This window comes from Arvicola amphibius, chromosome 2, assembly GCF_903992535.2.
Source record: "Arvicola amphibius chromosome 2, mArvAmp1.2, whole genome shotgun sequence".
Classification (NCBI taxonomy): Eukaryota; Metazoa; Chordata; class Mammalia; order Rodentia; family Cricetidae; genus Arvicola; species Arvicola amphibius.
The window spans coordinates 43,136,805-43,163,750 of record NC_052048.2 but is presented as its reverse complement, the minus strand read 5'-3'; the positions used below and the strand labels follow the sequence as shown (position 1 = coordinate 43,163,750).

Genomic DNA, 26,946 nt, shown 5'->3' with positions numbered 1-26,946 from the left:
GCCTACTCTATAAAGATGCTTTTCTAAGTTAATGGGTCCTCTTGATTACACATCTGGATAAGATAGATTTTTAGTATTTATTCAACAACCATCAGCTTGTATTCAGTAATTTACTTTACATATATTGCAGGTAAACTAGTCCTCAATTGATATGTCTAAATATTTCCAACACAGTTGTCATAAATGATGTTTTTCAAGGTCCCCCTGGTCCTCCAGAAGATGTAAAAGTGGAACACATCTCAAGTACCACATCCCAGTTGAGCTGGAGACCTGGTCCTGATAATAACAGTCCCATTCAAATATTTACTGTTCAGACTCGGACACCCTTCTCGGTAGGCTGGCAAGCCGTTGCTACAGGTAAGTGACTTCCGTATTTGTGATGATTGTCTAATAATGATACTCACTGATATAAAATCTTAATTTGATAACCCTAATAAACATATTTTACAATACTTAATTTTATAATATAAATTATTAGCTATACCTCCAAACTAGAGATACCACATATTAATAACTTAACTATATACTTGGTAGCATTTTAAAAAGCAAGACTAAATAAGAGAGTAGATAGGATGAAATAAACTCAGGGCTGAAATCAGTGAAATAGAAATAACAAAATGTGCCAAAGGAAAAAAATCAATAAAATAAAGACTGATTCCTTGAATAAAAATCAACTTTTAACCAAAATAACAAAAGGAAAGATAAAAAAGATCAAATTTCAAAACTGAGAAGTGAAAAAGATATTCTAACAGACAATAAGGAAATTTGGAGAATCATAAGGATATACTTTGATAATCTGTGTTCTAGCAACTGGAAAACCTAAAGGAAATGAATTAAGCTCTTGATATATTGGTCAAAATTAAATAAACCATTTAAACAGACCCCAAACCCATAGCCAAATATAATTAGTGATTAAAAAATGTTTCAGCAGCAACAACAACAACAACATCTATGGCCTGATAGATTTAGTGCTGATTGCTTTAAGATGTTCAAAGAAGAACTAATGCCAATATTCCACAAGGTATTTTAGAAAACAGAAACGGAAAGAATATTTCCAAATGCTTCTTATGAAGGAATTATTAAACTAATGCCCAAACTATATGGTAATAAAACAAGATAAAAAAAATCAAACAAAAAGGAAATAATAGCTCAACATTCCTTATTAACATAGATGCAAAAATTATCAATAAAATGCTTGAAAACATAATATAAAGACAAACTAAAAAGGATTACCCACTGTGATTCAGAGTTTCATCCAAGAGATGCAGTGATGTGCAAATCAACAAAATAATTTATTACATAAATATTCTACATGACAGAAACTACATGGTCATTTCATTAGCTACCGAGAAGACGTGAAAAAATCCAACACCCTTTCATGTTAAAAATCTTGGAGAGGCTTTGGGTATGAAATACCTCAACATAGTAAAGATAATTTACAGCAAGCCAATAGCCAGTACTATTCTAAATGGTGAGCAACTCACAGGTTTTCTTTTAAGATTAAGAACATGACAAGAATGTTCATTCTTTCTATAGCCATTCAATACAGTGATAAGGCAACTGAAGGGGATCAGGGGGATACAAATAGGAAAGGGAGAAGTCAAAGAATGTAAGTTTCTGCAGATGTTATAATATTATTCATCACACTCCCTAAAGACTCCAGCAGGACATTCCTATAGCTAATAAATACTTTCAGCAAAGTAGCTAGACACAAAATTCACAGATAAAAATCAGTAGCTTTCCTATATTCAAATGAAAGTCTAGAAAGAAATGATGGATACATAACCTTTCCTAAGAGCCTCAAAAGTTAAAATACCTTCTAATAACTCTAACTAAACAACTGAAACACTTATATAATAAAAACTATAAGACTTTGAACAAAAACGTTGAAGAAGTCTTCAGAGGATGGAAAGACTGCCCTCCCATGCTTATTGATCAGTATAATTAATATAAAAATGACCAGTCTACCAAAAGCAACCAACAAAATTAATCCAGTGTTCATCAAACTTCCTAAATAATCCTTCACAGAAATAAAATAAAAAAAAAACTTTCAGCACCATATGTGTACAAATGCAAAAAAATAAGGATAATTTTGTGCTCTTGACTAGTGCATATTCATGACTTTAAGTACTCAGTTCAGATTTTTGTTTGTTTTCTTTAGTCCCTGAAATTCTCAATGGACAGACATATAATGCAACAGTAGTTGGTTTGAGTCCTTGGGTGGAATATGAATTTCGTGTCGTTGCTGGGAACAACATTGGAATTGGAGAGCCAAGCAAGCCATCAGAATTGCTGAGAACCAAAGCATCAGGTAATAAAGAAATCAATGTTTACTCCTTTCTGTCAGAGTTCTTAAAGAAGGAATTTTACAATTGTAAGAACACAATTAGTGTTGGGAAGTTAGGGTTCCAGTCTTCACATTTGTAGATGGTAGTAAATAATTAATATAGCATCTACTTGACTCAACCAATCCTCATTTTCATCTGTTTTTTTTTCAACTTTGATCTAGTTATAACAATATAAATTCTTCTTCATGAACATAAGGAAATGCCTAAACCACTAAACAAAAATGCTAATTTAGTACCGGATAGTTCATTGAACAGCAGAATCCAAGTGAAACCTTACTCCAAATCAAGTCTTTGTACATTTTTATAACATACCCTCAGCCTCAGCCTTTAATTCCCCGATAGCATACCCAGTCTTTTGTCATCTAAAGTTCATATAATTCCATTTTATCCAGCCAAGTAATCATAAAATACCTTTGTTCTTGCTACCCTAGTTTAAAAAAACATGAGTTAAGTTATTTCCATAAAGGATGAACAATTATCAAAATTATCAGATACTAATAATTTCCTTTTAAAGGAAAGATTTTGTTTTCTTTTCTTTTGTTTTGTTTTTGCAATTCTAGGAATGGAATTCAGAAGCTTTCCCATGCCAGACAAGTGCCCTGAAAAGCAATGCACATCCCACACCCGACACCATTCTTTTTGCTTTAGAATAGATTATCAAAATAAATATATTTGGCAATACTAACACTGAATTAAATCATGTTGAAATGTGAAAGTGAATGGGAGGTTCCTTTATTTTATGGAGGACGGACTGAGAGCAGGACCTATAAAACTCTTTGCTTCTGGCATTCTGTATTTGAACCCTAAACTATGGAGTTCCACACCCAAAACTGTCCAAGTAGCACTTTACTCTCCACCCACATGAGCTTCAGGTCCACCTTGGAACCTAAGATTCAGGCTCATCCTCCTGACTCTGGACACTAGCTTTAGTTTCCAGGATTTTTTCCAGTCACTGTTTCACTAGTTTTGGCTGACTCCAATTGCGAAGTTAATGAAGTAACATTTGCATGCATACTGATCATTGTCACGCTCTAGAACAAGAAGACTTGCAGATTTTCATACTGATATTCTACAAAGGTATCCTCTATCATACTAAAGTAACTGTCCATACCCTCTTTCTGGTAATCAAGAATAACTTTTTTTCAATATGGTTTTAATAGTAAGGCTAGTTTATGTTAAATTGAATAAAGAAAGTAGGGGATGAAGACATGGCTCAGAAGTTAAGAGTTCTTTGCTTTCTGCTTTTCCGAAGGACCTGGATTGAGTTTATAGCGTCCAGATTGAGTGACTCACAACTCCCTGTACTTCCAGTTCTATCACTTGTTTGATTTCTACAAGCACCTGAAAATGCACGGTGTATGTTTACACAAATACAAAATACATAAATTATATAAATAATCTTTAAAAGAAAATGTTTTTCTGCTTATCATTACATTGGAAAATAGAAACAAAAACAATTTAGCTTGATGTGAAAATATTACTTAGATAACTAACAATGGAAAGGTCTTGAATACATGTGAAGCTGTCAAATACTATCTATTGAGTAACTCTTGTAGACATTACTCTGATCATGCCATTTTTGACAAAATGAATAATACTTAGACATTACAGTTTATGTTTAGATGAAGTTTATGAAAAGAATAAGCAAACAAAATGATGCGTAAACTGAACCTTAAAATGTATGGTAGAAAATGCTATCTTAAGAAGGAGCATCAAGGGGGCTGGAGAGATGGCTCAGAGGTTAAGAGTATTGCCTGCTCTTCCAAAGGTCCTAAGTTCAATTCCCAGAAACCACATGGTGGCTCACAACCATCTATAATGGGGTCTGGTGCCCTCTTCTGGCCTGCAGGCAAACACACAGACAGAATGTTGTATACATAATAAATAAATATTTTTAAAAAAGATCCTGTCTTTGAAAAAAAAGGAGCATCAAATTATCATACCATTATTGCTGATGTTGCTGATGGAGCTAATACATCTGCATAAAAAATGAAGTAAACAACCTATAATTCTTTAGTCAGAATTTATTCACAATAGTCTGAAAGAAAACTGACATAAGTAATTGAGTTCTCCCTAAATACACACACACACACACACACACACACACACACACACACATTTTCATCTCTGACTGAAATCCCCAACTATACCCAGTGATCTTATTTCCAGCTTCTGAACCTTGGACAAAAATGGTGTCATGTAAATAATTTTACACAGTTCAACATGCTGCATACATAGCAGCTTAATCCAATATTAGATTTAGTTTGCTTTGTATTATGTCAACAGAAGGAATATTTTTAATTCCTCTATATATGTGTTAAAATCTGTATTCTGACTCTGCACTCCCTTTGAGATATATGCTAGCTCTTTTATGTTTGCAATTTACTATCAGCCATGTTTACCACTGCAGTCCTCATAGACTTAGAATTGAAAAACATATTCATAGTATTATATCAGTATTATCAGGTGCCTTTGTCTTAGATCTGAAAATTAAGCTGAAGTCAGAGCCCCTCAGTGACTTTCTGTACAAGAGAAAACTCTGATTTTACAAGTGAAAAGTTAAAAATTACTCTTATTCTCTCCAGAGTAATTTGAGCACGAGAGTTTAATTTTAAATGTTAAAATATCCTGATGGTTAAGAAAAGAAAAACATCCAGCTTGTTTATTGACAAAAAATAATTAATTAATGTACTGCCTGAGTAACTTGTTTACAGCACAACTGTATAATTAGGCACTAAATCAGCGGTGTCACCGTTACCATCTGAATGCAACATCATTTTGCCAATTAGTAGATGATGCATAATAATGTCAAACACACGATGTTACTTGATTTTTAATTAATTTGGGAGCCAAGGTGCCCATGTATCAAACAAAACTGTGTCCCCTCTCTTGGAAATTTGGATATGTGTAAACATCATTTATGTTCATTAAAAATTCAACACTCTCTCAGTCTGCCAGGGTGAGAGCTTTGAAAGGTGAAACCCTCCCAAACAGAACTCTTCTTGATGAAGTTATTTCTTTCATCCTTACCATCCACTTTTTTTTCTTGATTGTCTGTAGTCCCCAGTGTGGCACCTGCAAATATCAATGGAGGTGGTGGAAGCCGGTCGGAGCTCGTCATTACGTGGGAGGTAATTTTCTGTCCGACTAAGTTATTTTTGAATGAGAAACATTTAGCTAGCCAGGGAGAATAGTGAAAAACAACAAAGCTTAATTTGATTGTTACAGAGTATCCTCTGTATAAAAATTCAGGGCAAAAATGTACATCACCCTAACAATAAATGATTTAAGGGTGGTATTATGTAATTCTTATTTCTACTAAAGTAAGAGAATGTGGCTAACTCAGCACAAATTGTTCCACATATAAGAAAACAATAGCAGTATCTACTGAGCAGTGGTCAGTAGTCTTGTGATTATAACTGGTAGGTTGGGTATCATTTTATTGATTAGTTATAAAATTCTTTTATTGGGGATATTGCAGACTTAGAAGAGCACAGGCCAAAATTGATTATCGTTCTAACAGTGCCCTTTACAGCATCACCTGTTCTTTCCCTGTATCTAGAAGAATGTTAGTAGCATCAAATAGCTTTTTTGGTCATTTTATTTCAGTGTAACATATAGATTCATTTTCTTTTACAGATTACAAATTTTATTATCATTAGGCATAATAAACTTCAAAGCAGGTGTGTTCAGTCTTTTGACATTGCAACATGGTCTTGCCACTTTCAAGTTGTCATTCAAGAATGTATTAAAAAAAATCCCTCCTAACCTTTTAAGTAAATTTGCTTTTTTTGTGTTGGGCACCATTCATTCATTCATCCATTCATTTATGCCTTTACCCAGTCACATGCAGCCTACAGAGGAAAGGTTGGGCCTGGCTGCTTCAGTTTCAGCCAGTATATATTTCCTCATTTGTAACTCCATACTTTCTTAGCTAGGAATTCTATAGTATGTAGGAGATTTGACCAACACAATGTTCAGTAGTTAATAACCAAGGTATTGGGTGTTGGCAGGTATGGGAAAGCCAAGTAAAAAGCAGATTGCTGCTGGAAAGCCTATTATGATACATTATATAGATATCTACAACAATTACCTAATGCAAAATGTTACTAATGGCAAGGTTGAGGAATTTGACAACAGAAAAAGAGAATGAGCAAACAATTGTGAGACAATGTTAATCATTCATCCTGCTTATATGTGGGGGGGAGACTAGGGAGTAAATGTGGCTCCTCTAGGTTATAAATGACAGTGAGAGACCTTCTGTAGATGCCCTGGAATTGATCCTTGCTTCTATGTCACTTATTTCATGAGATTATTTTGGAGCACAATGCTTACGTGATAGGGTGCCATCCATTAATACTCTTTGGTAGGATCTGTGAACTAAGAACATAGAATGTTCCAGGCCTAAGGGAGAGGAGAGACACATTTGTGCAGAACTGCAGGGTTTTGTGGGCCATCCAGAGAGACTCAAGCCCCTCCAAAAAGGTTATAAGGTAGGGTACAGAGATGTCATTTAAGGGAACAGATTTAAGATGTGGATTAGGTGGGCACTTGCTGCAGGAGCTCCTTCTGCTCCTTTAACCAATAGCCTTTAAGATACCAACCCACTTGGGCATGGTCTCTTTTGCTTTAAAAAGTCAGCATACATATATGTGTGTATATATATAGCTGTGATATGTATATATATATATATATATATATATATATATATATATATATATATATATTTGTGTGTGGGTATGTGTGTGTGTGTGAGAGAGAGAGAGAGAAAGAGAGAGAGAGAGAGAGAGAGAGAGAGAGAGAGAGAGAGAGAGAGAGAGAGAGAGAGAGAGTGTGTAGTGTGTGTGTTTGTGTGTGTGTATTTTGAGACAGGGTTTCTCTGTAGCTTTGGAGTCTGTCCTGCCTCTGCCTCCTGCCTCCTTCAACAAATCCTACCAGAAAAACAGGCCTCTTTTTAAAGCAAAATAGATCACACCCAAGTGGGCTGGTATCTTAAGGGGTATTGGCTGAAGGAGCAGAAGGAACTCCCACAGCAGGTACTGAACATTTGAACATAGGATTCTTACTTCATACTCTTCCATGTAGTCTTAACTCATACAGAACAGAGTTTTTCAGCAGATGCTTTAAGCAGTCAATTAAACATTATTTTTGGCCATTCGATTTGATGTTTCAACTGAGTTTAGCTAAAAACTTGATTTTGGTTTTGATGGTAAATATAAAATTTAGATGTCTACATTCATCAGATGCTGTATAAAAATCTTTCTTCCAGTATATGTGAGTTTTACGGATTTGTTCCCATGTGTTTTCTTCTCCTCCAATATCAGAAATGCTTTGGTTCTTCTATAATTGTCTTTATGTACACTATATGTGTATTTTGTGGGTGGTGGTCTATGTTGTAACTTTATGAATTTAAAATCACTGCATTACAAAATTTGACACCATATCTATGATATTAGAAGTAAATCAGATTCAACAAACACAAACTGAATAGTATTATCCATCTTTATTTTGTGGTCTCTACTAGTTGAGGTGTGAAGTTGTGTCTCATATCCAATATGGCCATAAACAGGGATATAGGAAAAACATAATAATAAAGGCCTATGACTGAGGTTGGCAAGCCTATACATGATGAAAATATTAAACATTGTAGATAATTTTGTCTCCTTTATAAAGTTTCACTCTATTATTATAATACCAAGGTTTGTATATGTATATGTATATGTATATGTATATATATATATATACATATGTACATTTATACATATTTTATGTATATATAAAATATATGTACATATGTGTTTATATATATACACAAAAATGAAGATGTGTAGTTATGTTCCTTGAATCTTTATTTTCTATAATTTGAGAATTTCATGCATATTTACATTGTTTCCACTGCTACCTCCTTTCCCTCTTACTTGTCCTGTGTCATGCTCACTCTCTGAACTGCATGACACCTTTATTCAGTATATGGTACTGTGTTACCTAAATTCTTATTTTCAAAACCAGCCTGCAATTCAGGTGTGAATAGGCAAGGAGTTGTCCTCTGCTTACAGAGCGAAACATTGCAATTTATATCTGAGAATGAAGAAGCTTCAAAATAAATCCAATGCAAGTTGCTGAATTCTTACAAACCTCTTCCCAATCTTTCCAAATTAAGTAGTTAATTCTGGTCTTCCTAAACACAAAATAAAAAAATATTACTCTTGCCCCATCTCACTAGCTGTGGTTTTCTCATCTTTTTACTCTGTTTGTTAGACTGTTCCATGGTCATATCGATTAATGGGGAGTTTATTTTAAAGCTAGAAAGTCAAGAGGATTTGAAAAGTGTCTGCAGTCCTCCTCCACCGTCAGCCACATTCAGAGAGTCCGGTTTGGTCCCCTGTGCTGACGGTGGAGGAGGACTGAGAAACCAAGGACAACGGCAATGAACGTGAACTCTACAGCATGGACGGGCTCACTGTGAGCCTTGTCATTTTGGTTGCTCACCTTCCTGGACTTAGGGGGAGCTGGGAGGACCTTGGACTTAACATAGTGAAGGGAACCCTGATGGCTCTTTGTCTTGGAGAGGGGTGGAGTGGGGGTTTGGGTGGAAGGGAGGGGAGGGAAGGGGAAGGAGGAGGGAAAGAGATGGAAATCTTTAATAAAAAAAATGAGGAAAAAAAATAAATAAAAGTGTCTGCATCTGACTATGTGGTCAATGGACTAAGTGGAACATTGTCCATCACTGTAAACCATGGGAGTTCTTGTCCATGCTCAGGTTTCTTATAGTCAAGGCCCAACTCTCCCAGTTTCTTGTGTGCTGGAGGAAGTCCTACAGCCAGTATTTACCCTCCCACTGGGATGTGGCCTCATACTATTTATGCTGATGTAGAGCATGTGTCTGTCTCTTTTCCAGCGGTAGTATTCAGTTTCTGATCTCCATTACAGTAGAGGATTCTGATTTTTGAGTCTACCCCTAAATAAATGTCTATTTCTCAATTCTGAGCTAGTGTGAGATTTCTTTTAAGTGTCCTTCTTCATCTGGCACCCAATGTGGGACATGAAACTCTACATACACATTTCCTTTGTTTGAAGTTTTGCACCTGGATGGTAGCAAAATTCTATTTTCTCTTTACTTACTGTAGAGCATTTTAAAGATATTTATTACATTCATTTATTCTCTTCTTGTGGGTTGTGTGTGCTCATATGCATGCATGTGTCCATTTGAAGGTCAGAAGACAGCTGTCAGGCATCTGTTCTCTCCTCCCACCATATAAATCCAGAAATAGATTCCAGGTCATCTAAATGAGTGACAAGCACCTTTACCTGCTGAACAAACTCTCTTGCCAGAGAGCTTAAAACACATAACAACTGTCTCTAATACCTCAATGTTCTTTCTTTCTCATATTTTCTACTTATTGCCTAGACTGGTTTTACTTCATTACCCTCCAGACCCCAGAGGAATCATTTGGGCTTACTAGTTGCTATAGAGCATAAGAGTCTACAGCAGAACTTATCACAGAATCTAGGGTTTATGGTATAAGATTCTTTTGGTTCTGGAGTGTATAACTGGAGGATCTGGTGCAAGCAGCAAGCCAAATGGATTCAGTAAGTAGATATGTGACCATGAAAATCACTAGGATTGTACTGGGTCAGATACAAATTACAAAAAAAATATAGCAAAATAATTAAACAGAAATATTTTTCTTGCAGAAAAGCAGTAAATTCCATTGATTCATAAATAAAATGTAGCTATAATCAGGTGAGATGTTTGTTCAGATTGAAGCAGAATTTCATTTTTTCTTGCTGAGTTCATATAATTATATTTTTCATCTATACAACATTCTGAAAGAACACATACCAACTTTTGTTTAGTGAGAAGAAATATTAAAGGTGCTCTGTGGAATTTGATTTTTTGAAAATTTATAATGTGTATATTTTGTAAGGACAAATACAAAGTGATGCTGTTTGTGAGGCATATGCTTTAATAGGCTGAATGTTTCTTTATATTTTTGAATAAAATAGTCTATTTCTTACAGGATATGGTATTAAAAGTGAATATATTACACTCATCTTAGAATTTCTCAAAATATTGAAAATAAAGTATATTTAGCATGAGATAAATAGTTAATAAGTTAATTTGGTGCTGAGCTTAAAAATTCATGTAAGATTATGTTGTGTGTGGTATCATTAAAGCTTTCAGTGTTCTAGTGTATTTTATCATTACAATTTATTAATATATGTATGGATGAGATATAATATGTCATATCTTATTTATATTTTTTTAAAAATTGTAGCTCTCTCTATAACTTCCTTGCATTAGAATCATTTTTCTAAATGACACTCTGAATAAAAGTGCCTGTAATTCTTCATTAAATATTATAATTATCTAAAACTGCTTTTATAGAAGAATACATCATGTGATCAACAAGTATAATAATAGTGCAAAAGATTTCTTTAGGATGACTTAATGGTTGATTGCATTCTGCCCAAGTCCATTCCAGAAGAACTTCAGAATGGAGAGGGATTTGGATACATTGTCATGTTCCGGCCAGTGGGCTCAACAATCTGGATGAAAGAAAGGGTAGCTCTTGTTGAATCATCAAGGTTCGTTTACAGAAATGAGAGCATCATGCCCCTGTCTCCCTTTGAAGTCAAAGTAGGAGTGTACAACAACGAAGGAGAAGGATCGCTGAGTACTGTGTCCATTGTCTACTCTGGGGAAGATGGTAAGCTGCCTTTAATGCTGGGATGCTTTAGTTTGTTCCCATGAACAATTCTCTTTTATGTTGGTTTTGTTTTCCTTGAGATTCTCTATTATATAGTGATGTCTTTTCCTTTGATGGTAGAACCTCAGCTGGCCCCAAGAGGAACTTCTGTGCAGAGTTTTTCTGCTTCTGAAATGGAGGTTTCCTGGAATGCCATTGCGTGGAATAGAAATACTGGAAGAGTGCTGGGCTATGAGGTAATCCACGTTGATGTCACTCTACATATTTATGCAGACCCTCATGACGCTTTTCACAGACATTTATTAAGATGCCCCTTTTCCTGTCATATAACAGTACATCTGTTGTTACTCTGCTTTATACCAATGTGTCCAAACAGCTACAAGAATACTTTAAAAGAAGAATGTGGGAAATAGGGGTGAGGGGATGCTGGAGGGAGATGCTCTTTTTTGACTCTACCTGCAAAGATGCACATGCTCACAAAAGCAAATGCACATACTTTTACACAGTTGCATACATATACAAAAATATTTTTTTATAAATAAAAGCATTAATAATTTACTTTGGCTCACAGATACAGAGCTTCAGAATATAATTGGCTTATTGATTTAGGGGGTCACAGTGAGGACATACTACCTGTGAAAATACCAGGAAGGGGAAAATGCTTGCCATGGCAGCCAGAAAATGATATGTACAGGTACAGTGTCACACTATCTCTTTCAAGGATGTGACATTAATAATCGGTCTCTCTTTAGAATGCACCACCTCTTTAAGATTCCTCTACCTCCCCATAATTTCATTGGCCTGTGGCTCATTCAATACAGGGTGCTTTGGTGTAGCATTGAAGATTCAAGCTTCAATGTTTTAATTCAAGACAGAGATAAGAAGATGGGAATATTTCCAGGTGGTCTTAAGCTAACAAATTTACCATTATAAAATATCTGTTTTAATCAGTATATAGTTGAAACTAATTAAGATGAGTGACCTACAACATTGCAAGTATCACATCAAAAGTAATGGCTGAAAATCAGTTGAGAGGACAGAGCTCATGTGAATTCTTTTTAACACAATAACTTTTCTTTGGATTATCATGAAACTGCATTATCTAATTATTCAAACTATAGTCACTACATTCTTAAAAAGTGGAAAAGATGAACTGTTGTAGATCTTAAACCATAGAATTTTACTGACTTTAAGATATCTAATTATCAAGGTCAAGGAATCAAAAGAAAAAACAATTCAGACTTCTTCCAATTAAAGTGTACAAAATGAAGTAAAATACATTTGTAAGAACATCATTAATCACTTACTGTTCTTCATTTTTTAATTCCAATGTGTCAGGGCACTGGTATTTTGTCCTTCATAGAACAGTACCTTTTTTTAAAAAAGAACTTTATTTTTTCTTTTCACTTTTTCTCTCCCTTTCCCATAATCTCTCTGAGAGAAACAAAATCTTATCCTCCAAAGGCAAGTGTTTTTGAAATTATCTAGAATGTCAAACTTCATCATGCCCCCCCACCCAAGCACTGCTATTTATCTAAATCCTATACTCCTTACTGACCAACATTTGTTTTCTTCAAAAAATCAGCTATTTCCATTTCTCCCTATTTGGAATTTATCCTATGCTTTCTTTACACATAGAAATTCCAACTTGGGAACTTAAGTGCTCTTACAGAACCTTATATTCTGTTGTCTTGTTTCAGTGTGTCTGAAACAATGTTGTTACATAGCAAGTGACTATAGTGAATTTAGTTTTAATTGTTCTGAGACACTAAGAACTCTGAAAGAAATGGTAATACTAAAAAAAAAAAATCAGAACTGAGAAGTTGATTGATGGCATGGAATTTGTTTTAGTCTGAATTATTATGCCTTTTGTTAAAGCTGATAACCTTCTGATATTTCCTTAACTATTTTAGTGGCCTAAAAATATTCAGGTTTTCTTCTTTCACAGTGAATATTTCTGTTTTACTCTCCATAAATATTAAATATTTACTTTTCTGTGTTTTGGTTCATTTTAATTAAACACATGTTTTATCATTTATACTTGTGTCATCTTACAATATTCCAGGGATTATTATATTTTCAGAAAACATTAACTTGTTCACGCCATTTGTATTTGCCATTTAGGTCTTATATTGGACAGACAACTCCAAAGAATCTATGATTGGTAAAAGTAGAGTCAATGGAAATGTCACAACCAAGAACATTACTGGTCTAAGAGCTAACACAATTTACTTTGCCTCCGTGAGAGCCTACAACACTGCCGGGACAGGACCCTCAAGTCCCCCAGTCAATGTCACAACCAAAAAGTCTCGTAAGTATATATATATATATATATATATATATATATCCTAATCAAGGCCTTGTCACTAATTTGTAAATGGCTACATTTTATGTGCTTTGTATTTCATACTTCCTACCAGATGGTTTTACTGCTGAGTCTGTTTGGTGGCTTTGTTTGTGCCTTAACTACAGATATGTTTTACACTATGTGACAATAACTAAAATAAGTTACCTGGCTATTTTTGGAATTCTAAAAAGAAAGAAGTTTGATTATGTCTTAGAGTAGGATCTTCATTACCTTCTACAAAATATGCTGAAACACTGACCTCTCATAGAAGACAAGTTGGTCACTTATTCTTCAGAGGTTTAATCATCTTGTCTGCATAAGGACAAAAAAGCAAAACTATTTGTATTCTCATATAATTTAGTCAAGGTCAAAGAGATAGTTAAGAATAAAGGCCTAATTCCAATTTTAGTAAATTCTGAGTTTTTATAATTAAAAACAGTCATTGCCAAGTGATGATCTACTTATCACCTTAGCTATGGTTCTTCAAGGTATTTTAAAGAAGTCTTTATTTTTAATGCTAACAAGTTGTTTGCCATAAAATAATTGCTCCTGCTCCAGTATGCAACCTCAGTCATCACATATAATTTTCTACATATAGTGATACCTTGCCCCACTGCTCTCTTCTTTTCCTTGAGAGAGGAATGTATGTGGCAATATTAGTAGCTCAAATAATATCAAGCGTTACTAGAAATATATGTGGATAGTAGTTAAAAGACCCAAACATACATATTGCATTAATATGAGAAGGTGAGAGATATTTCACTCTAGGTACTGAACCAGGACTCAGTCCAAATCTTATATATACAAACTCTTTGTTCCTTGCCCTAACTTTTTCCTCTTCAAAGTCTGAAGTTTATAGTGGTGCCCGACGGTTAACTTTCTGATCACTATATGTTCTTTCTTCTATAGATACTCTGATTAAATCTATTTACAGGAGTTGCATTTCTTTTTTGTCTTAAATGGGTTAATTTTATTTTTTTGTGTTCATGAGATTGCACGTGTGTGTGTGTGTGTGTGTGTGTGTGTGTGTGTACACCTGCTGATTTTAGAAGAGGATAACAGTTACACCTAGAGTTATAGTTATAAGTGATTATAAGCATTACAGGTAGATGATGGGAGCCAAACTCAAGTCTTCTCGAAGAGCAGTGTGCAGGGGAATGGCAATGACCAGTGTCTTCTTAGAACTTAGTAGGCATATGGTCATATTAAGAACATGTTTAAGCTATGGCTTCTCTTTTTTGCTTTCAATCTTGAGTGATTATTATTGGCTCTGAGCATAGATACACAGATGAGTGACTCAAAGGACAAAACAGGAAGACAAAGATTTTGAACTTTTATGTTGCCTTTAGTTACCATGTGTCCCTTGGCATGTAAGTGCAGTTTCTAAGTGTCTGTTGTAGTATAAGTAACTGAAATGTCCCTGCTCTGTTTTACTTCATTTAGCTAACTTGAGATAGAATGGATAGAAAAATTTTTAGAAAAACACTACATAAGCATGTATTCCTGTTCCTCCTCTTGTTTTACAATGAGTTGACTGAATCTATATATTATTTTTGTTCTATATTTGTATCATGACTATGTTGTTTTAAACAAGAAAGGCCCTCATAGGCTCATATGTTTGAATATTTGTCCCACCATTGGAATTATTTGAAAAAGACGAATAAGTATGCTCTTGATTGTAGGCTTTGAGATTCCAAAAGACTCATGCTGTTCCCCGTGTACTTTCTCTGTCTCTTGTTTGTGAATCAAAATGAGAACTCTAAGGCGTTCGTACCACCATGCATTTGCTCTGTCTTCATGGATTATAAACTTCTGAAGCTATAACCCAGTTTATACCTTATAGCATAAATTGCTTTGAACACTGGGTTCTGCCCCAACAGTAGAAAATTAACCAGTACAATGTTACTTATAGGTATATGATTTAGGGCTAACCGTTTGGTATTTGATAAGCAATATCAAGTGATACTCCTCCCTGGGGAAGAGCATTATTCTTACTCTAAGCATCCTCCAGTTTCCTGTCCTCTTAGTTTAGGTGTGAAGCTTTAATTTCTCACTTTCATTAGCATATCCTTTCTTTGTTATTATTGTTCAGGTCTTCTTTATGTGGCCGTATTGATTAGACATTATGGGTGTAGCCTCTCTCACATTCCTAGAAGAAAAAGTTTCTCTCACAACAAACTTCTTGTTCTTCTGTCTCTTATTCATTCTCTCCTCTCTTCTGTAATGATCTGTGGTCTTAGTTGTAAGAGTTGGGTTAGTGTTGTAAACCTAATCGACTCCTGAGGCTAGTGAGGTAATGGATCTTGGAAGCAAACTTACACCTACTATTTAATAAATTATCATAATTTCTGACTACATTCTAAATATTAATCTTTATATACACAGTTAAGTGTAGCTCCCCTCCCTTACCACAGAACATTCTCTTTAATGCAGTTGAAGTCCACTACAGAAAACCACAGCAGACAAAGTTGCAAAGGGCAAGTGATCTGGTGGTACCCACACATAAATGGTAAATCTACAACTATTTTTAATGTTATTAAGTAAACCCTCCGTTTTTAGTGTCCCTGATATTCCTAATAAGAGGGAAATGTCCTCTTTATGACTCTACCAATTCCCTTCTTCAATATATTTGTTTCTGAAGAGAGATCATATAACTTTGGATTATTATAAAACAGTCTTCAAAAAGATATAACTCCAGGGTGAGAGAAATGGGGACATGAATTCTAACTTATCCACACACTATCATTTTGTCTCATGCAAGCATTGTGTGAAAGTTTCTGGTGTGGTTGCAATATATGTGAGGATTATGCACCTATGTGCATGTTTCTGTGGAAGTTAAAGGACAAACTCAGGAACACATCCAACTACTTTGAGATAAGGTGTGTGAACTGGCTGGTTTTGTATATCAACTGGACACAAGCTAGTTCCATCAGAAGAAAGAGTCTCAGTTGAGGAAATGCCTCCATGAGATCCAGCTATAAGGTATTTTCTTAATTAGTAATCAATAGGGGAAGGGCCCAGCAAATGGTGTGTGGTACTATCCCAAGACTGGTGATCCTGGGTTCTATAAGAAAGCACACAGAGCAAGCTGGGGGATACCAACCAGTAAGCTGTAGATGGAGACTACACTTTTGTTTCCTGGCAACCCAGACCTGAATAATCATACAAAACTATTTTAATTGCAATACTGTTTGGCCAATAGCTCAGGCATATTCTTAGCTAGTTTTAAATCTTAAATTAACCCAGTTCTATTAATGCATGTAAAACCATGATGCTGTGACTTACTGGTAATATTCTGGCATATTTCTCTTTTGGTGGCTACATGACATCTCCTTGACTCTACCTACTCTCTCTATATATTGCTGTTTGCTTCTCTTTTCCTGGCTTTACTCTGCTAAGCCATTGTCCAAAACAGCTTTATTCTTCAATCAATAAAAGCAGTACATTTACAGGATACTCCACATCATCTCTTCTTTACTGTCTATTTAAAATGGAAGATTTTAACTTTAACATAGTAAAATTACATATACAAAACATTTAACAAGCAAGAATTATAGTTACAATATTTAGTTCATTTACATGTGGCAAATTCAGGAAAATACTCTATCATCTATCATAAGTCTAAAGGATTATATCTAATTTATCTTATCATAACTAAGTAAAACTATAATTATAACTATCTAGTCTTCAATTCCATCAAAGACCCCAAAAAGATTATTATTAAATTACCTAAGTAAACAGAAAATACATTTTAAGCAACTTCCAAAGTTCTAGAAATAACAGAGACATACTGCTGCCTGGACAGTCACACAAAATTATTTTGTAACTTTGGGGCATCATTCATTGTCAGTCTCTTGGCCTATAATATCTAACAGACTTTTCAATGAAGCAGGAAATTTGAATATATTCTGCTTTGTACTGGCAAAGTTCTTCAGTTGCTTTCTTCTGTGTCCTGCAGAATGCTTGGAACCTTCTTCTAAGAAGCAGGAATACTGAAGGACTGTCCCATCTTTAGGAAAGTTTAGCAGTCAGTTTTCTGTGGGTCCTGCATGTTCAATTCATATAGAATACCATCAGGCCATCCAGGCAAGAGCAGTTTCTTGCCCAAATGTCTAGCCTTGTCACATTGAAGGCAAATCCCATAATGAGGTTTTGTGATGCCCCTTAGCTACTCTGAATTGCCACTCCAGAAGCAGGAATGTATAACTGTTAAGAAGACTCTAAGCATTTAAAATATTTTCAGTGCCATAGTCTGTAGGTGTTTGAATAGTTTGAAGAATACCATCTGTAATATATGTCTGTTTATCTAGAAAATCTAACTTACATTACTATATGTTTGATTATAACAGATGACTAACTCTTAATCTATATTATAAAATAAATTACATTTTTAAATAAGCTAAATAAATATATTACCTTAAACTAGTATAGAAATGTACATATAACAAAAATGACCTTAAATTTGTATCAAAAAATAAAAGTTTAAACCAATGTATTCATTTCTATATCATATCCCTCTTCGTTTTTAGAAAGACCTTCACTGTGACCATTAACCATTTATAACCACACCCTTTAAATAAAAACAAACATTTATAAACTAAATTTGGGATTTGTATACAGAAATTTAGTCATTTATAGATGGAAGTTTATGTTCTGGCCAGTCCCACAGCTGTTCATTCCCAAAGAAACACACAAAGACTTATATTAATTGCAACACTGTTTGTTTAATGGATCAGGTGAAATTCCTAGCTATCTCTTACATCTTAAATTAACCAATTTCTATTAATCTATATAATGCCATGAGGCTGTGGCTTACTGGTAATATTCTTGCATATTTCTCCTTTGGTGGTTACATGGCACCTCCTTGAATGTACCTATTCTCTCTATTTATCTCTGTTCAGTTTCCCACATGGCTTTAATATGCGAAGCCATTGGCTTAAACAGCTTTTTTTGTCAACCAATAAAAGTAACACATATACAGAAGAACATTCCACATGCTCAGCTCTCCTCCATGCCCTTTACATTAGCTCCTATCTTTAGGATCCTGTCCTGTACGAGTTTTTATCCAACTTTGTTTGGTGATGAACAGCTATGTAGAAGTGTAAGCCAATAAAACTTTTCCTCTCTAACTTTTTGCTCATAGTGCTTTGTTGTAGCAATAGAAACATTTTTTTTTTTTTTTTGGTTTTTCCAGACAGGGTTTCTCTGTGGCTTTGGAGCCTGTCCTGGAACTAGCTCTTGTAGACCAGGCTGGTCTCGAACTCACAGAAATCCGCCTGCCTCTGCCTCCCGAGTGCTGGGATTAAAGGCGTGAGCCACCATCGCCCGGCAGCAATAGAAACTTTAAGTAAGACAGTGTCTCATTGGTCTATGATTTACAATAAGCACAAGCTAGAGTTGCTGGCCAAAAAGATCATGCATCCTCCTGTTTCCATCTTCCAGAGTATAGATTTCAAATATGCACCACATACTGGCATTTTTAAATCCTGATAATTGAACTGTCTTCTAAAGAACCACTTTACCAACTGAGTTATCTTCTGAGCCAAGGTCTTTTTACATGATAATTATGAATATATGTTTATATCTGAGAAGCAGAGCTGGGGATCATGCTTAATTTGGAGGTAGTTGTGAGAACTAAAGATATAACATATTTAAAGGAGACCCAATGGGTAAAATATAGTGAGGGCTCGTTGCATGACAAAAATGTATTACACAACTTAGCCATAAATTTTACTTTAGTAGCCGGGCGGTGATGGCACACGCCTTTAATCCCAGCACTCGGGAGGCAGAGGCAGGTGGATCTCTGTGAGTTTGAGGCCAGCCTGGTCTACAAGAGCTAGTTCCAGGACAGGCTCTAAAAAAGCTGCAGAGAAACCTGTCTCGAAAAACCAAAAAAAGAAAAAAGAAAAAAAAATTAGTTTTTTTACCCCTTTTAAAAGAAATGAAACTACTGCTACTTTTTGCTCTTTTTCATGAATTTTTTTTAGTGAAATTTTCATCAGGGGCCACAGAAGGACACCCAAAGTATTAGAGGTGAAATGAGTTTAATGAAACATTGAAAGAAGTCCTGATTCTAAGTGGCATTATTGGATTTAACTTTCATTTTCCATGTCCTTGATGTGATATCAAGACTATCTCTGAATACTGGTAGCAAGTAAAAAAAAAAAATTCCTTATCCATCACACATTGAAACTGTCACCATCTAGATTTTCAATTTGTTACTTTCTCTTTCATTGTAAAGTCAGAAAAATGAGAACTCACACTTACCAAAATCTCTAACTCTCATGATTGACTATCATGAAGTGCCAAGCTGTAGAGAGAAGACAACTTTATTATTTTATTTTTAAATCCAAAGATTCTGTCATCTATTCAATGAATAGTGCTGCTGTGAGCCACATACAGTCCTCAGTTATGATGTATGCCTGCCTGCTAAATGTCTCTTTTACTGGATAAACAACATAGAGTGAGAGTAAGAAAACTGCTACATGTTGTAAAGAGTACCATGAAGAAAACAAGAGGCTAAGATACACATAAGGAAGAGTATGGAGTGGGATGTATATTTCAGTAAGTATACACAATATTGAGAGGTCAAAAAATCTCCATATCTCTTTGTATATGTCTGTATGTATACAATTACATATAAAGCCTCATTAGTAGTTTATCTTTGACATTTAATATAGCAATAGTGTCAATAATGATTGTATGGTGGTTGTTTCCAAATAATACATATGATGTACTTTTAAATACCACACCTTAGTAAAAAAATGCGTTTCTAAGACAACAAAGAGTTATAGCAAGTGCACTGAAATCAGCACAGGCATCACTTCGATAGCAGTTAGATTTACAAAAAAATAAAAAGAAGAAAAAAATTCAAATCAATTGCACAAGAAAAAGAAAAGTATAAACAAAACAACAATATAGAAACTTATTTTCAGACACTGCACCAGAAAGTGTTTACAAATCTTGACTCAGCTTGGACCTGGACATTGACTGACTAGCACTCTGTACTAGACTCTTTTCTGCTGTAAATATGCAATCAATCCATATTTAGACATAAAGGAAGCATTAAGCTTTTATTCCATCTTGCACTTATGTTCTTTCTCTCTTGCCCAAATGTCAACCCCATGCTGTTACTTAGAAGTGTAACATAAGAAGTTGTTTTTGAATTGGGTTCACAGTGTGAACTACAGCTGAATATAAATGCCATCTACAGAAAAATTGATTACAGGGAAACCATTAGAGCTATGAAGGGCTAGTTTACTGCCGTTCTGTCACTTCGTTAATAGAACATGATTTAGGCCTTTAGAAATTGCCTGTGAAAATTAAAACAAAGTAGAAAAGGTGTTGGCTTGTTGAATCTACCACTCATGAGTATGATCCAAACAACCTAACATAATTTGTAAGATACATGCCACGAGTATGTTGGTTCTCTTAAGGTATCAGAAATTTTAATTTCATTAAAGAAATTTGCACTGTCCTTTAATCCTCCCCATTAAACCTGAACTAATAGCAGTGAAAATATTAAGGTGATAGCCTGTAAAACTCTTTTAGAAGTTTTTGGTTGTTCTATTTTTGTTGTTGTTTTCCGTGAGGTCAAATACATGACACTGACAGCCATGGTTCTAAATTAAGATAAAATAAAGACAAAAGTGTTCATAAACCATAACTTCCCATTGTACCCTTTCAGTACATTTTCCTTTCATAAGTATATAGTGAACTCAAGAGCAGGGTCACAAAAGAATGATCTTCAAATTATGATAATTATATTTAAGCAATGAATCATTTGCAAATGTTGGACTCATGTTATTAGTGGCAAACCACTTCTGGCATGACCGAAAATTGATTATTTCATAACATGACAGTGGAGAACCAATATGCTTAGAAGACACTAGTAATGGTCATTGAGACTTTAATATACACCACTGGCAAAGTGAAGGAGGCTTCCTATTGTACTTCATATAAACCAAAAACTTTATAAACTAGGAATTACGATTTTCATTTAAGAGATAATAAAACTAGGGCTTTTGGGAACAACTTCAGCTCTTTGACCTCAAAATCAAAGTCTTTCTATCATCCAGACAGTAAGAGTAGCCAAACATTACTTGTAAGTAATCTGTGTAATTGGTAATACATTCCAAGGAATGCTTCCCGTGGTGTGCCCATGGGAAGTTTGCTCTCCGCTTAGAAGAAACAAATGAATTCATATAAATGACAAGGTGATTGCCAAAATCAAAACTGTATTCCTTTCAAGACATTAAATCTCAGCTCCTGTTTTCTTGTATGTTGCATCAACAGTGAACTTGTTATTGAAAGGACTCCTTTTACTCTAAACATGCTGAACAGACAAAAGGCACAGCAACAAATGAATGATATTTGCAGGAAATAAAACTACCAGTGACTTAGAAGGGCTGAATATGCATGCGCTGTGTGCTGATTACAAGATGTTGTTAGTGCTGATGGATTATTGTGAAGAAACATGTCCAAAGAGTATACTAGATATTAAATCTCTGATCTATATTGGGCGTATTTATATTAGCGCTTTTATAGCTGAAGAAAATATTATAAAGTTCAACTTGGAATAAATTAAGAGAAGATAACTGTAACAGTGTGATTGCCACCAGGCCAATCACAAATAAAAATATCCCTTGGCATATGTTAAGTGAGTAATAAACACAGATATTTTATGGCTTTAATTGAAAATTGGATTGTTTTGTTAAGAAACAATATTGGGTATGGCCAGTCAAACTGGTTCATATAAATATGTGTGTAAGGGTATAGGTGTGAAAAGGAAAAATTTCCCTTAATCACAGGGTAGAATGATGAATATAGTGTACCCATTTAGTCACCTGTGAATCATGCCAATATCCACTGCATGTTCACTATGACAAAGAAAATATAAGACATGGCACAGTTTTAGTTTTAGACTGCATGGTGTGGAATTTTTTTTTCTTTTTTTCTTTGTTAAGTACATCTGAATTGTCAGCTTATGAATGTTTGATCCATGCACTATGCTAGTTTTGATAATAAAGAGTAGAAAATGGCACGTGCCCTCAAAAATTTACTAAAAAACACAAAAAGTTGCCGGGCGGTGGTGGCGCACGCCTTTAATCCCAGCACTCGGGAGGCAGAGGCAGGCGGATCTCTGTGAGTTCAAGACCAGCCTGGTCTACAAGAGCTAGTTCCAGGACAGGCTCCAAAGCCACAGAGAAACCCTGTCTCGAAAAACCAAAAAAAAAAAAAAAAAAAAAAAAAAAAAAGTTATCCTTCAGTGAAGTGAAACTATAATAAATAATAATTGGGTCCCATAAAATTACTAGGTAAACACTTCTCTAGTTGTCGCACACCAAATTTGGCAGCAAGGTTAAGTGATCAGGAGTGGGCTTGGGGAGGCCAATAGCAGTGCCCCTAGTTCAGCATGTTGAGCATATTCAAGTGACACATAAGACAGTAAATGTTGATCCAAAATGCTCAAGAAGTCACATCTGTTTCTATCATAGCTCTAATAACTTAAATGCTAGACTTATTCAGCACCTCACACTGAGAACAGAAACATCTTTCTGGCCTGTTTAATCTCTGCCTCAGCATTTTAGCTGAACTATTTTACATCTCTTCTTGATTTTTTTCAATTGAAAAAAATAGTTATGAGGAGTCTTTGCGAAGCAACAATTTGTCATGGAGAATGCACTGGATGGGAATCAAGAGACCAGGATTCCGTTTCTACTCATCTCTTTGTTCACTGTGTACTTTGGGAAAATTGGATTTCTACTCTACAAGTCGCATTATCATTCCCATATGTAAATCCTTAAAGTCCAACTTCATCTATTGTTTCAGAACAGGAATTCTGCATCCTCCTTTCAGTGTGTGCTACTTCTCCTCTCCAAGACAGCATTCATCTCAAAGGACTGCGATCCCTAGTGCGGCTTTATAGTAGCCATTATTTGGAGAGATCAAATACCTGTGAAGATTTTCCCTATTTTTGGGACCAAAGACATTATTTATAATATAAAACATACTTTGTTTAATCAATGCACAGCCAGCCTTTGTAGAGAGGAGCTGCGGGCTGCATCCCGCCACCTTGGTAGCTTTACCCAAAATAATTACATGGAAACTGTATTCATTTAAACACTGCCTGGCCCGTTAGTTCCAGCCTCTTATTGTCTAATTCTCACATCTTGATTAACCCATTTCTAATAATATGTGTAGCACCACAAAGTGGTGTCTTACTGGGAAAGATTCAGCATATCTGACCTGGTAGCTGGCTTCATGGCGACTGTCCCAGAGAGGAGAGGAAGGGTAATTGCCCAAGGCATCTGCCTCACTCCCAGCATCCTGTTCTGTCTAGTCCACCCACCTATGTTCTAACCTATCAGGCCAAGCAGTTTCTTTATTAATTAACCAATGAAACAGCAGATACAAACACTCCTACATCAAGCCTTGATTGAACTAACATAGACATGTGTTTAAATTAAGGTCTTTCATCACGTAATTGACAGATCACCAGATTTCCTTTAGGATTTCTCTCCTGGCTATCTCCACGTAGAAGAAGTTTCAAACTTTAAGTATTATGTAAAGTTATGATTTCTGTCACCCATATTGAGTAGTCTATGACAAGATTGCCAGAAAACAAAGCTATGTGTTAAGAAGGGCAGAGGAAATGTGTTCACTTGATGACACTGTTTCCCTTAAGGCACTGCCAGATTAGGTAGGGTTCAAAGAAATTACCCTATATATTTCATGTTTTATTAGTACCATTTTTCTTAAAATACCTTAAACTGGTTTTGTTGATTACAGTCAAATAATAATGCAGCATGAAAGTTATAAAAGTATTAGAAATGAACACCAGTATATATGTTCTCTGTTTATATATAGAACGCTTCCAACTTGATATTAGCTATTTTGTTCTTTGATTAATAGCCAACTCAAACAGTAAATATCTGAGCTTTCCATATTTTTCTGTATTATAAAGTAAGCAACCTAAATACAATGATTAATAAATTAATATTGGGCACTCAGCAAACCATTATTCATTCACAAGTCTGTCAAAACGATATTATCATATGACCAGAATTTGAATAAACTCTTACTGTGATTATAATTGTTATATTTCAAATGACAATAAAACATCTTTACTCCTTTTATGCTAATGTTGGAGACTTATTTTTCTTTTCATGTTGTTACATTATACTATGAACTAAATAGCATTCATTTGAATCTTTGTATCTCAAAGCTCCAAGCCAACCACCAGCAAACATTGCCTGGAAGCTGTCAAATTCTAAATTATGTTTGAACTGGGAGCATGTAAAGACCATGGAAAATGAGTCTGAAGTTCTGGGCTATAAGGTAAGTATTTAGATATTTATGTAATCTTATCAATTTTGTTATTAAAGAGAAATGTTATAATGAAATAGAAACAAAGATTGTGCACAGGGATTTCTCAGGCTATTTTTAAAATTTGCTTGAAAATAAAACTGGAGCCTTCAGATCATCACTGTAACGGTTCTGTGTTCTAGGTCCTGTAATGGATATGGAGTTATGTGATATGGAAAATGGGAAACCCAAATCCTACAGCATGAAATTATTTAATCTCCATGATAGCTCCACTGCTATCAAAATTAATAATTCGTTATTTTTATAGATGTGATACCTGACTGATGTCAAAGAATTAATTTACTAGAGCATTAGAAGATAGGATAACATCTTACATGGGCTTTTAGCAGCACAAAAGTAATCTTGCAAGAGCATCATTGAGTAACAAGAACATCTCTGAGTGCCCAGGGTAATCTCCTGTAGTGGTAATGGAAATTACCTATGGGCAGATGTGTGTGTGTGTGCCCAGAGATGATAATTTTATATATATATTTAGACATTTTTACTGAGTCCAAACTGAACAATGACTTTTCATAGTAAGCCCCGGTGCTAAAATATTCAAACTCTATAGTTAAGGTAAATCTACTCTTATTGCAGGAACAAGAATCTCAAATAAATATCGTTTCTTAAAAATAAATGTAATGATAAGCCTGGGTGTTTGAACATGAGGAGTATGATGATGGTAATACAAATTTCATTATAAATGAGATTATTATAAACATGTTTCTAATACCTCTCCATAACAGCATCTGAACCTTTAATAAACTTCAGCTCCATGTGAACTTGATTCTTCCTCTTATACAGATTCTCTATCGGCAAAACAGACAGAGCAAAACTCATATTTTGGAAACAAATAATACATCTGCTGAGCTTCTGGTTCCATTTGAAGAAGACTATTTGATTGAAATAAGAACTGTCAGCGATGGTGGAGATGGAAGCAGCAGTGAGGAAATAAGAATTCCAAAAATGTCGAGTAAGTTGAGTTGCTCTTTCTGGCATAGATTTTTTAATCTAGGCAGCTGCAACATCAACGTTACCAGGGACTTTCTAATTAGTGTGTAAATGCTGAGTGACAACCAAAAGGGAGTTTGTTTCTATTTTTGAACATGCATTTTTGATATTTATTGAGCACTACATTTTTCTCTGCTCCCATCCCTACCTCTCCCCTCCCCTTCAACCCTCCCCCAAGGTCCCATGGGACATTAATTTTTTCAATGTTCTATTACTTTATTTGAAAAATGAAAAAAAAATAATGAAAACCACAAGGAAAGAAGAAAAGAAGAAAGGAAAAAGAATAAAAGAAAAAAACACAAAGGCAATAATTCCTAAGTTTTAAACAGGCACAAAATTTAGGACTTCTTTTTTAACAAATAGTCAAAGGTTTCAAAGTAGGAACAGTGAAATAGAAGCGTGCATACCTATGTGTTTCTATGTTTGTGGCAGACATATCGAATCAATTGTAAGATTTAGATTGAGCTGAAGCTTTCTTAATCACATTTTCCAAGTAGGTCAGTCTTAGAAATAATACTGTTTTTGCTTTAGTGGCATTAAGTTCTCATATACACAAAGCTTCTAAGGAGAAGTCACTACTCACCAAATGTTGGCCAGATTTAATGTTTTCAGTAGGCTTCACCAATTCAGTTATTTTTCTTTTTCAGTTTTCCATTTAGGATGTAATCTTATGACAGAAGGAGTAATTTATTAAAATTAAATATAATGTAATAAAATATTATTTGAATACAAACCTGACTGTATAGTTGTAGTCTTATGTTATTAATCCAGTCAGAAGTCTTATTTCATGTGACGTGATTATTTGATGTTTCTATTTTCCAGGTTTGAGTTCCACAGGAGTTCAGATTTTAAAGCCCTGTACCGAGTTCCTGTCAATTGTTGGGATTTTTTACTGTTTTGCTATTCAACCACTTTCATGATGAATTGATTTATGGATCTTTGGGAATTTTCTGAAATCAAATCATTCTGTAAATACATTCCCCAGTCTCCATCACAAGACATATTCTTAATACAGACTTGTTTGGAAAGAAAAAAAAAATGTATATTACTAAGATCTTGTAAATATCTGTGGTACATTAATAAAACAGTTTTAAACACTTTGAAACACTTTGAATTTTAATGTTCACACATCATTTCACATTTGAGCGTGCTAAATTAATCT

At 34.8% G+C, this 26,946-nt stretch overlaps 1 protein-coding gene across 1 annotated transcript in view; it reads left to right on the top strand.

Moving 5' to 3' along the window:
- Positions 1 to 26,704, top strand: part of Cntn6 (contactin 6) — a 211,805-nt gene extending 185,101 nt beyond the window's left edge. The window contains exons 13-21 of the mRNA XM_038319610.1: positions 199 to 357; positions 2,162 to 2,311; positions 5,409 to 5,479; positions 10,825 to 11,059; positions 11,180 to 11,295; positions 13,184 to 13,370; positions 24,634 to 24,746; positions 25,578 to 25,746; positions 26,607 to 26,704. Of these exons, the coding sequence (XP_038175538.1) occupies positions 199 to 357; positions 2,162 to 2,311; positions 5,409 to 5,479; positions 10,825 to 11,059; positions 11,180 to 11,295; positions 13,184 to 13,370; positions 24,634 to 24,746; positions 25,578 to 25,746; positions 26,607 to 26,704 (1,298 nt within the window). The remainder of the gene's footprint in view (positions 1 to 198; positions 358 to 2,161; positions 2,312 to 5,408; positions 5,480 to 10,824; positions 11,060 to 11,179; positions 11,296 to 13,183; positions 13,371 to 24,633; positions 24,747 to 25,577; positions 25,747 to 26,606) is intronic.
- Positions 26,705 to 26,946: the final 242 nt, after the last annotated feature.